At 40.8% G+C, this 12,987-nt stretch overlaps 1 protein-coding gene across 2 annotated transcripts; it reads left to right on the top strand.

Annotated features, from left to right (window-relative positions):
• Positions 1–564: 564 nt before the first annotated feature.
• On the top strand, positions 565–11,191 carry preb (prolactin regulatory element binding). 2 transcript variants are annotated; one of them, XM_041988331.1, is made up of 10 exons: positions 565–726; positions 1,316–1,484; positions 1,999–2,194; positions 4,950–5,203; positions 5,301–5,381; positions 5,466–5,593; positions 5,669–5,842; positions 10,000–10,072; positions 10,241–10,400; positions 10,481–11,191. In XM_041988331.1, the coding sequence occupies exons 2-10, from the start codon at positions 1,350–1,352 to the stop codon at positions 10,573–10,575; spliced, it is 1,296 nt and encodes a 431-aa protein (XP_041844265.1). In that variant the 5' UTR covers positions 565–726; positions 1,316–1,349; the 3' UTR covers positions 10,576–11,191. The 2 variants fall into 2 exon arrangements, with proteins under 2 accessions (XP_041844265.1, XP_041844266.1); XM_041988332.1 differs by lacking the exon at positions 565–726 and adding an exon at positions 757–913.
• Positions 11,192–12,987: the final 1,796 nt, after the last annotated feature.

The following is a 12,987-nucleotide window of genomic DNA, read 5'->3' as shown; positions in this document are numbered from 1 at the left end:
CTGTGCTTGTTCATTTTGCAATGCTGAACCAGAAAATGTTTTACACTTGTTTTGCCACTGCTCTCATTCTAATGTGTTTCGGAAGGATGTCGAGAAATTTATTTTGAATAAAAGTGGTCACTCTGTATCAGTTTCCCCCAGACATTTGCAGATATAATTGCAACGATGAACTCCTAAATCGCATTGTCAACACACTAATGTTGATTGGGAAATTTCACATACATAAAACCAGATTTAAGAAATCCTCCCCAAATATATATATATCTTTCTTGTTGAACTAAATCCTTCCATGTACTCTAAATGCCACAGCTAGAAAAATGTTTACTCTTTCAGCATTTAAATATGTTATCTTTTGAAGTTGAGTGAAGTAAACTTACCCTAAATATCCAATAATGTACATTAACTGCCAATGTACTGTCCTCTACGTATTAATTTACTTTTATTTTTATACGATTATCCTTGTTTATCTTTCTATCTGACTTGCTGTCATTTTGTTCACGTATATATATTGTAATTGTGTTGTTTACAATAAAGTTTCATTAAAAAAAAAAAAAGTTGCTGACGTGTGGGTATAGAGCTTCCGGTTGAGCTTCCGCTAGTTTAGCTGTAGCTTAGCTCTTCTTCACAGCAGCACTTTGTAATTGATTGTCCAACATGAAAAATTCAGATTTATTTCTGAGTCATCTGTTAAATCCCAACAGGAGATAAATCGGAGGATCCGCGCAGGTAGGGGAAGAAACCCAGAGGCGTCCCCGTGTCCGTGGGTCTGCCCGACGCTGACTTGTAGCTAGCTGCTGTGTCGTTAACTTCATTAAACTGTCTGCGGTTTTCAGAGTCAGTCATTTAAACCGTGCTGGTTTCATTAGTGCAGAGTCAGCAGCTTCTAGCTAACATAACACCGTCATCAAGTCAGGTAGACGAGACAAAATTAAAAGTAGAGACTAATTTATATCAGTCTGACTTTTGTTTCACATTTGGAGAAGACAAGCTAACCCAAAAAACTCAGTGAATAAATAGGTTTTAGCCAGCTCAGGATTAAATATTAATTATTAGTCTTTCAGAGATCAACACCATTCACATATGTTTTGATTATTTTACAAGATCTGTGCCTGGACATAATTTATTTCATAATCAGCTGTTTTTTTATTTTATTTTAATCTTCTGTCCAATTATGTTGTTTACTGACTTCAGAATTAGAAAAAGTAGATTTCTTTATTTTTGTTTTTATTCTAGATATTTATCTTGAAAGATCGTCTAAATTAACTTTGTTTTTTGAACAGAGCATTTCTCACACCCAACTCTTTCTTTTCCATAGTTGTGGGTAAAGGAAGTAGTTGCATCGGAAAACCATGAGGAAGAGGAGGGTGCCGGATCTGTACAGAGCCCCCTTTCCATTATACAGCATTAAAGTGGACCCCACCACAGGGCTGGTGATCACAGCAGGAGGAGGGGGCGCCTCTAAGACCGGCATAAAGAATGCTGTGGTGAGTCCTGAAGGCTGTCGCCTTTAATGAAAAATCACAGTCACTCTTAAAACCCTGCAGAAAACACATGGCATAACCCAGATGTTAGAAAGGAAACACTTTTCCTTTTCTGTTCTGGTCTCTTCTCCCACTGCGTATGAAACCATTTTCTGATGTTGGTTTTACTTTCTTTACTTTCTTTTTTTGAAGATGTGGCCATGATGAAGTGAAAGCAGAATGGAGGATCATTTAATTACAGCAAATACTCTCAAAAACTTTAAAACGGAAATGATGAGATGCTTGTTAAAATAATATCTTGAATATCTTTTATCTGTAGCTTTAAGTCAATTTAAAATGAACTTATTGTTGCTCTTTTGAACCTTCTGTTTGTTTATACCTCGTTGCAGGATTACCTCATGTTGCTGAGGCTGTATTATTGGTGACTTTGATTATATGTGATGGATAAACTTGATAAAATTTTTAAACTAAAGGGCTGATGACAGGCATGTAACAGATTTATAACTGTGTGTTTCAGCACTTCCTGCATCTGGAGCTGGTTGGAGAACACCAGTACAGCACCAGTCTCCTTCACTCCCATGATACCGACACCCGTGCTACAATGAACATGGCTGTGGGTAACGGTGTGATTGCTGCAGGCCAGGACGGGACCTGCTGCCTCATGTCTTATAAACTCTGCACAAAGAAAGGAAGAAAACATGCACAAAAAGATGGTGAGACTCGCTGCTGCAACTGTTCTTAACAGATCACATTGAATCTTCAGTCCACCGTCCTGAGTGTTCACCAGTCCAGGCACCAGGACAGAGAACCGGGGCTGGTAATTGATCACAATGGACATTTCCATTTATCAAATGAATTTTTACTTTTTAAGATAATAATTCAGTATTTGGCTCATTTAGAAGCAGATTAGATATAGAATACAATAAAAAAAATTTCTTTCTACTATTGGAAAAAATAAACCCTTTTGCCGACACTTAAAATCAGCGCCAGCAGATATCAGATAAGACAGATTTAACAAAAAATTTAATTTATGAATAACAAAGTCAACCTAGTCATTTCAACCAATAATCAGACTTTAGAATTAAATGACAGACTGTCAGTGGTTGAGATCAGTTCATCAAACAACCTAAACAGCAACATTATGTGAGACGTTCGCATCCATGAATCAAATTTGACAGAAAACAACAGAAGCCCAACGCAGATGTTTTCATCACACTCGGGCCACTCACAAACGTCCACGTCCCAGCCAGAGATGAACCGTGGTGGAACACTCAATAAGCTACTAACCTGCACAAGTTTACACAAGTTCAACTTAGAGAAAGGCAACTAGAGCTCAACCCAACTGATCCTGGTTCAGCTTGTGCAACTTCAACTCTGTAAAACATCAGGAAACATCTGCAGCACACCAAAACCAGACATACTAAACACGTAATTGCGACTTACTAACCAGTAAGTCACAGGAAGTAATAGCAGGATTACTACTGCAACAACACATCATCAGTAGGGTAAAACTAACCTGTCTCACGACGGTCTAATCCCAGCTCACGTTCCCTATTAGTGGGTGAACAATCCGCCGCTTGGTGAATTCTGCTTCACAATGATAGGAAGAGCCGACATCGAAGGATCAAAAAGCGACGTTGCTATGAACGCCAGTTATCCCTGTGGTAACTTTTAATCCCCGTTTTCAGTCAGTCCTAACTCAGTCCAACTCGTCCTAATGAGTTATCCAGCTGCAGACGATGCCTACAAAGGAAGAGGAGAAGATGGGACAACCTGTGGTTGCTATGGTTACTATCTTGCTTGGTGTCGTCACATTGCTGGAATCATCCAAACTGCTGGAAGTGGTTGATTCTGCTGCAACAGCTCGGTAGATAACAGTCTCCCAACAAAGATCCGAGGCTGATCAATCTTTCCCTAGTCTTGGATCTGCGACAATATCAAACATGTTTGATATTTCTCACAGTTTTTGATAATGATGCCAGCAGTCCTTTAAAATTTGAAACAACACCTGGAGTTAATCCTTTTTCCGTTTTTGTTCAGCTTTTCGGCACTGGCGTCTGACAGCGCGAGTTGTTTCATCCAACCACGGCTCAGCTTTAGTTTTAGGGAACCTGGGTTTCAGAGGAGCCACAACATCTAAAACTGTCTGACAGGTGGGATGAAACCAAGAGCTGAAATCTTTCCACGTCATGACTCTCGGGAAACGCATGTTCTGTGAGGAATAGTGATGAAAACCGACCAGCAGTGGAAGGGTTAAGCATACGGCCTTACGAACTTGAGCAGGAGGTTTAAAAATATTGCCGGGCAGAGTGATGTTGAATATCACCCGTAAATGATCAGAGAAAACCGCATCGCTGATCCTCAGATTAGACAAAGAAAAACCAGACCTTAAAACCAAGTCCAGTGTGTGACGCTAGTCATGTGTCCATGGGTCCAAACACACACTGCGTCAAGTTAAAAGAGTCAATCGGGCTTAAAAAGTCCTTAACCAACGGTTTATCAGGGCAGCATACGTGTATATTAAAATCCTCAATGATAAGGACTCGATCATATGCAGGCCAATTCAGTAAAAAGTTAATGAGTTAAACTCATTTATAAAGTTCTGATGATATTTAGGAGGCTGATATATGACTGCACACAGTACAGGACAAGAGGAACCCAGCTCGAAAACATGAAGTTCAAAGCTGGAAAAAAAGAAAGCTGCTTACATTTGTAAATATTCCTGCACACAGTCGCTGTTCCTCGTCCTCAACCAGAAATCCGCGGATAGTTAAAAAAGCAGAAATCGGGTGGTAAAAGTTCAGAGATGTCAGACTCGCCTGCATTCACCCAGGTCTCTGTCACAGCAATCAAATCCAGTTCATTAGAGGTGAAGAAATCCTTTAGGATGAAAGTTTTGGTTGACAGTGACCTGTTATTCACCAGACCAAGCCTGACTACAGCAGGAGGAGCCGAACGCTTGACAGTCCTGAAGACCCGACAGAGGCCGCAGCTTCCCCACATTCACCCCGCGCCACCAGAGGCGAGGTGGAAATTTGCTCCAGACCCACAACAGGAACCAACCAGGCGTTGGTGGACTCCAATGAGCGCTGGAAGGGAAAGAAGCAAAGAGAAACTCCAGACTCGGTCGGGACAGTGAATCCCCAGAACAATGTGCTAAATGTCTCTTGAGTTTTACCAGCCTTCCGCTGCTCGTAACCCGGCAATGGTGGTGTTCGGGGCGCGGCATAGGTAAGCGGGAATCGCGGAAAGAAGCAAAGGCAAAGTTTTCTGTTCTGTTCTTCTGTTCCACCACATTTCTGGCTGGATAATGTAGGGCCAGGAGAGACTGACGATCATACACCAGTATAGAGTAAAAGCAGTAAAAACAGAAACAAACTTGCGAGTGATAGACGGCAGGCCACATACACTGGCACCATCTTAGATCAACTTGGCAACATGAAGTAAAAGTGAACATCTTTTCTGCAGCCAGGGACGGCGTGCAGCAAGGTAGCACCCGGCGACGAGCTGTGAAAGGAGACAAAGCTGAGGTGGATGGAGCTGCTGAATCTGGAGATATGTCAGATACCGTGGATGAGACGGCTCACATCACAGTGACCGGACTCGCTGACCTTCAGTCGGACCTGAACCCACAGGACCCGCTCCAGAAAGTAGTACGGTTCAGTCCTGACATGAGTCTTCTGCTGACGGGAGGTACTGACGGACACATCCGAGTCTGGGAGGTAACCAGCGTCCTTTTGCTTATTATCTTTGTACCTGTTTGTTTTTAACCTTGTGTTTACAGTCCAGAACATCTGATCATCTTTGTGTTTCCTCCAGTTTCCCTCCCTAAAGAAGAAGTTTGACTTTAGGGCACATGAAGGAGAGATTGAAGACTTGACCATCAGCCCAGAGAATAAGGTGAACACAGTTGTTTAATGGGAGTAAGAAGTAAGAGTGGTACTGGTTAACTGGTTATCATCAACATCTTGTGTCTTCATGCAGCACCTGGTGACTGTTGGCAGAGATTTTTCCTGCTGTGTATGGAGCGGTGACCAGTTGGCTATGGGTCTGAACTGGAATGAAACCATGCCTCATATAGCTGAAAAGTCTTATCGATACCTGGCTTGCAGGTAAAATATAGTAACTGTTTTTAAAAAAGCTGTCCATCTTGCTAAATATTCAGTGATTATTGTGTTTGATTTCAGGTTTGGAAGGGTGGAGGACCAAAAAGATGCTCTGAGGCTCTACACGGTTCAGATCCCCCACAAGCGAGAACGGAAACCTGTTCCCTGTTATCTCACAAAGTGGGATGGGAAGAGCTTCCTGCCCATGCTCACTTCTCCCTGTGGGGCTGAGGTTATCTCCAGTCTGGCCATCAGGTAACTGATCATAATGCTCGCATAACCAAAATATGCTTTTCTAATGAGCTGTATTCATACCTGGACTAAATGAAGAAGTATTCAAATACATTACCCCTAAAAAAAAAAAGAAAGAATTAATGCATCTGTCAGCCACAAAAACCCAGCACGACGTAATGTCTGGTGTTACTGGTGGTTTGATCAAAAAGAAGAAACAACTCCAATAAATGATGAGCACTTTTTATTTATTTATTTTTACTGGTGCCCATCTTTTATCAGCCATCTCCACAGGGTTTTATTCATGTCTGTACATGACTTATTCAGATTTACACCTGCAGCAAGGAAGGAAGGAAAATACAACAAAGAAAAAACTCAAAAAAAGGAAATTATAGAAGAAAAGACAAGAAAAAATAGGTATGGAGTGCAGACTAAACCAGATCTGTTCTCATTTTATTATTAAATTTTTTTATTAAAGCATATAAAATGTAGTTCCCAGAGCGAGACATGGATCTCTATACTTCTGCATGTGTTGCTCATGTGAATATAAAGTGGCTATAATGTGATTATTAATCTGCATTAATGTGAATATTAATCAGCATTGCCTTCACAGATGTAAACGTAAACATGTTGTGTATACAAACATGACGTAGTAACATCTGAGGACTGTACTATGAAGCATGATTAACATACCCCACATGTCTCTCCTTTACCTGGATTGACTTACCCAGACATTCAGGACCTGGATCAAGCGGTACGACGAAGCTGGTTATCAACTCGGTAATTCAACCCAGGGTTTTCCATCTTTATCAGCTCTTATAAAGGAGGTAGTTTTTGTAGCGTCTGAGCAATTGTAGAGAAGCCCTGCAGAGCAGCCTACTTTACCATAGAGGAACAGACAGTTATTCTTCATAAATATGAAGAATTTTAACACATCCAGGCCAAAATCAACACTGTTTCTTCAGCAACGGCCAGGAAGGAATGTTGGCAGGAAATTGCAGACTGTATAAATTTGTCAGATTTTATAAAATGAATTGGTCAGACAATATGAGGACAGAACTCAGACCACTCTGTTTCACTTTATTATGGCGCAGACGTTTTAGTCAGAGCCCTTCCTCACTTTCCTTTTTATTCATTGTGTCTCATTACGTGAGTGCACTGGAAGTTAGTTTGTAGTGCGCACTGAGCACTTTCTTCTGTAGTGCACACAGTCGTAGTGTTGACCCAAATGGAACCTGACGTTTTGCACTTACCAGTAGTGATGTACTAGCGTTGGACCGCGATTCTTCTGCCCGCCAACAATATCTGCCTGCCTTACTTTACAGAATGAATTTGATGTTTGTAAATTAATAACTTCATAGTTGCGTCTATACAGGAGCCTCCACCTGCACTGCAGCAGCACCGAGATCATTTAGTGGCTGTGGCTGCGACCACTGCGAAGAATGGTGGCAGTTGTCGGAGTGGCTGGAACCATTTCACTGTGGTGGTGACCACTGTTAGAAGAATGGTTTCAACCGCTCTCGCAGTGGTTACGGCCGGTGTCAGAACAGTTTCACGCCAGCTGTGAAAAACATTGCTGTTTAAAGACTGTTATGTGTTGAGACGACAAAGGAAAATACATGTCCAGCTTTTCATTAACACTGAAAACTGCCGTCACCGTTGTGGTCCGCGGTGGAGGTTGAATTTGTCGAATATCCAACCAGCTTCACCGCTGTCGCATTTACACCGTGTGAAACCTAAAAATGTTTTGTTAATTTGCTGCTTCACATAAAACACGACTTGCGTATAAACTTGTTATCTGACCGGTTACAGATGAACAAGGTTTTTGTATTTCTTGTTGCATGAACGAGAATATAAGAAATAAACGAATGAACGAGAACCTTTCTAAAACTTTAATGTAATTTGTTCTCTTCTCTTCTTTGCTTGCTGTCATCTTTCGAACTTTTCCAGATCATCCTTTTGCCTTCTTTTCTCAAGAGTGCAGACAAACACGAAGACGGGCGGCTGGAGACAATGGGTTGTCTTTTACCCAGGGGAAGACCAAATTAGCCTCAATTACATGTCTGTTAACAACACACTAACGTGAAGTGTCTGGTCCCGAATGCATTTCAAAATAAGTCTTGCATGAGTCAAACTCAGTGGTAATGAAACTACCGTGCCCCCCTTTGGAGGATTAAACATTCCCAGGCCCCCCCACCCTTATATACACAGAGCAAGGGGACCAGGTGTGTGTGTATATATGTGTATGTGTATATATATATATATACACAACATATATATACGCAGCATTGAAGGCGGTCAGTGTGTCTCAGCCAGGTGATGGAGGCCTTCACAAGGCAGAGGAGTTTTGTGTGCAACTTCCTGTCTCCCTGGCTGACAACATTGAGCGCAGAATGGATGACAACGGCATAATCTCTGCTGCTGCGGCTCTTAATCCATCAATCTAACCCTCTGATGAAGACGAGCGCATCCTCAACGTGATGAGAAACTTCTCGCCATCCACAAAACCAGTCCCATACTCTTGAAGGAGTTACGCCAATTTAAATGTTACAGTCTCATAGGAGGGAACATATATATATATATGTGTGTGTATATAAATATATATATATATATATATTTATATATATATTTACTGTTAAACCAAGAGCAAGATATCTGCTTTCTTTCATCCCATTTACTTTCTTTTCTCCGTTCGATGCGTTCAGTAAACCCTGATCTCTGGTCTGCAGTTCTTCTTCTTCTTTATATTTTTTGGTGTTTGGCAAAAACGAACTGGTTCATTACTGTCACCGAGTTTGGAGTGTGGACCTGAATGTCCCAACTTGTCAAAACATTAGTTTGTCTGCCACATTTCCCAATCCCATTTTTTCCTCCATATCGCGGAGCAAAGAGTATTTTTCCCCGCCATTATTTAGCTCTGGAAAACTGGTGGAAAGTTCGTCCCCTTCCGCTACGTTGGCGAAATGGCATCCGTTTAGTGTGCATAGCGTTCACGTTTCACGCTGGATTTTTGCCCGATTTTAGGGCAGCATCCAGGTACTTTTAGAGCACTGAGTTTTGGCTTAAATGTCAGTGTGAATGTATTTTGCACTTAAAGATAGAGTTTGAAATAGAGCAACTGAAGTATAGAGCAAGTATTTACTGTGAGGGGGAGATGGGGATCATTTTGTTATTAGAGCTTGTAACTTAAAAATACTGGCGTCAATAACTGGCAAAAAGTTGATGAGTTCCTCGAGGCTCAACACTCAGTGTGAGCGTGTTTTGTAGGAAAAAAAATATTCCGTGACGGCACAAGTAGTTGTGTGTTCCATAAATTCGTGGTTCTGCAGTTATGCCATGTGTGACCATTATTATTATGGGATCCACGGCAGAAATAATTCCCTTGATCTAGGTCGTCTCTTAACGAGTTTGTGGGCTGAAGTTGTCTTCTGTATCTCAAGGAGAGCAGTTATACGCACGGCTAACTGCAGGTGTGACGGCTCACTTCTCTGTATATCTGTTAGTGCTTTCAGAAACGCCGTTCTGGTACGGAGGGAGGGCTGAGTCCGCAGCTAACTACGGAAGCCCAAGGAGAGCGTTTGCGGTGCATATAAAAAAACAAACCTGATTTTCGTAAAAATAAATAGTCAGAAACAGAAAATGTATCAATTTAATCGATTCATCAATCAGCCCTACTTCAAAACGATCAGTGACAAGGTTTTATTCCTTAATCAAAAGGATGCATCTATCCCTAAAATCGTTCTCTCCTAAGCGCTCCTCTCATGATCTGTGCACCAAGGTCAACAGACGGCCATTTTCCAAGAGAACTGATTGGTCAGGAGGTGGTGCTTTTATAATGGTTGATCTCTTATCCAGAAAATAACCTGCTCCAGAGCAGGTTAGCCATTCAGCGTTACCGTGGTGACATACCCTGGTAAGCAGTTAACCGGTTGTGTAGTATGGAAAAGCCGTGTTAACCCTGAAGTTACCTCAAAAAGAGAAAGTCCAGCTTCGTTGTACAGCCCTCCTTTACTCTGTAGCTCAGCATCCATGATCACCAGGAAAGAAATATAAAATCTAAATTTGTCAAACCAGGATAGTTTTCCACTTTTCTTTATCATGTTTTTATTTTGCTGCTTCATTTAATGGAGGAAGTGATGTTTGGAAAAGTCTGTCAGTCTCTTTTAACTTGTCTTTGACAGCGACTCTGGGACATTTCTTGGCCTTGGAACTGTGACCGGATCAGTAGCAATCTACATCGCTTTCTCCCTACAGGTAGGAGTATCAGATTTACCTGCCAGAGATAAGCTGAGCACCTAAATCAGACTTACTGGACAGTAATCAGCAACTAAATCACATGTCCTTATCAGAAATCAGTGAATGAATCAGATTTACTGGTCAGATACTGAATGAACTGATAATTCTGTTCTTCTTCATGTGCAGAAGTTGTATTACGTTCAGGAGTCCCACGGCATCGTTGTGACAGATTTGGCCTTCCTGCCTGGCTCCCTGAGAGGCAGAAACATTAAAGGGAACAATGAAACAGCCATGTTGAGTGTAGCTGTGGACAGTCGCTGTCAAGTTCATGCTATACCTAACCAAAGTAAGTGTGGCATCATTGTTCAGCAGAGTAAAATCCTGAACTTCAGACCTCTGACTGGCTGTTGTTGGTGTATTCCTCAGGATACTTCCCAGTCTGGCTGGTGCTGTTCTTCTGTGGCCTTATGGTGGTGGCAGCGATCCTTCTTCTACAGCACCTCTTTCCAGGATTTATTTAAATAATCATATATTTTTATCAGTGTTCAGTCCAACATGTGAATGCTCCAGTACTACATGGTATCTGAACCCAGTGGAGCCTGACCAGGAGGCAGGGATTTATTCTTTTATTCTGCATTGAAGGCTAATAATTCCTCTTTATCTGTTTAGAAATTATTACTGTTGAACGACTCAGGTTAATGACTGACTAGGACTGGGTTCTGGATATTTAAAGACAGATGTAAAAAAAATATATAGACATGTGATTTTTGTTTTTAAACACTGTTTTGAATAACAGCTTTATTGTAGGTTTCTTTTTCAGCAGAAAAAGTTGCAGTGCGCTGAGGGGATAAATGTTCCTGCTCTGGAAATCTGAATGAAGTCATGACAGTAAATTTATAGTGTTCATGGTCTCTGAAAACTGTGGAAAACAAGTACGGTTGCTAAAAGCAAAGCTAAAGCAACTAGACTAAGCTGATATTTTACAGGAGTAAAAGCTTGAATATTCCCTTTAATAAAAAGAAAAAAAGACCTTGAACTTAAAGTCTGAATTAAACAGAAATTAATGTAAATTTAGTTAAATGCATTATTTATTGTTGTCTCTGCTGAAGACTCCTCAGTAAAAGCCGACATCAGCCACTGCCATCTCAATTGTTTTTTTAACCGTTGTATAAACTTTCGTATCAGGACAAAATGATTAGCCCCCGATGAAATTAATATCTTATTCTAAACAAATTGGACCTTTTAAATAACATGTTCCACGCTCTGCCAGTGACGGCGCTGCAGATCAGACTTACTTTATTTATCCCAGACTGGGAAATTTCAGTGTTACAGCAGCATAAATGTCAGAGACAAAAAAAAAACAAAAACAACAAAAAACAATAAAAAACACACTCAACTCGCCATTTAGTTGGTTGGAAAAAGTTTGGCTCCAGACCAAATGTAGTTGCGCCTGACAAAGTAGAGATTATGTAGATCAACATCAGGATGGCTGACTGTGCATTTGATTTGAACAATCTCTCCAAGATGTGACGTGGAGTAGGAATAATAGGGTTGAGATTTTGGAAAAAATGGTTAGTTTCATGTTATATATTTTGAGAGAGAAAAAACAGTTTAAAATGTTTTTAGTTGACAAAGTGTAACAAGGCTGACATCACGGTAATGTATCTGAATTACTCAACACTAGAAGTAGTGCACTAATAATTCTGCTACATATTTAACAAACTTATAGGAATGATAATTAGCGCCATATACACTGTGGGTTAATTTTATAGTACTATAAAAGCAGAACGTCTGTCTCAATTTATGAGTGTGGCAAGGGCAAGAGAATTCAGGTTTGTGTTTACTTTGCTGACAATTAGAGGGGGAATGTACCCTCAAGTAATCTTCAGGAAAAGAAAAAGATCACAGGTTCTAATAATGCACCTAAACAGACGGATTCACAAATAAAACCATATTTTATTAACAATCAATGAAGTAAAATGCACAGAGGACTTAATAAATTGACAAATCACTTCCAAATATAACCAAGATGCAATGGCTGCATTTTCACTAAGAGTTACAATCCTGGAAACAAAAGCCACAAACAACACAAAAAACATGCTCACAATAACACCTTCTAAATCAACAAAAACACAACAGGCTGCATTCCTAAGCGCTAGCCAGGACTAAGCTCAACTTTTGACACTTGGACACTACAAGGGGGGGCCACTGGCCCATCAGCCGCCGGACCAGGATAACGGGCGGGTCAGACCTGGGACAAAACAGCAGTGTGTCCTTCAGCGCCAGAGCATGATGCACCGCAATGCACACTCCTTCACACACACACACACACACAAATCCATATTACTATTGAGTTGATGGTATGAAAATCACATTAGCAGGACAGCAGTCTTACTGATGAGGTACATTTATATACTCAGCGACAAACACAAAAAGTAATACTGCATACACACACACAGTACACATACCTTCACATATATCAAATTACATATAGTTGGGTTAGTTTTATAAATATATATATACATATATGTGTACATGTAAGAGTTTGGGAAACAAACGTCTGTTGCCAGGGTAACTGCTGAACAAGTTAGGCGTATGAGAACAGAGCGGGCGGTGCCTTCAGCATCACAGGTAGGCTTTATTTCCCTTTTATGTAGTTTCGTTTAAAATAGTTTTACAAAAAGCAGACTTTAAAGTTAATCAAAAACTTCATTCAGAAGCATCAGAGGAAACGTCTCTGTCTGCAGCTGCAGAGGAAAACCACAACCTGCAGGACCGCAGACAGCCGAGCTGGCTTCTAATCATAGATTTTTAATGGTTTTAAGCTTGGCTACTTATAAATTTAATTCTTGCATTTCTTTCAGGTGCAATCTCTCCAAAGCTGGAGGTAGTGTGCCAGAAGTGGAGCAGACTGAAGTGTAACATTGAGAAAA

The sequence above is a fragment of the Melanotaenia boesemani genome, chromosome 6 (assembly GCF_017639745.1).
Source record: "Melanotaenia boesemani isolate fMelBoe1 chromosome 6, fMelBoe1.pri, whole genome shotgun sequence".
NCBI lineage: Eukaryota > Metazoa > Chordata > Actinopteri > Atheriniformes > Melanotaeniidae > Melanotaenia > Melanotaenia boesemani.
The sequence above is the reverse complement of the archived record's forward strand: the minus strand, read 5'-3'. Positions and strand labels throughout refer to the sequence as shown.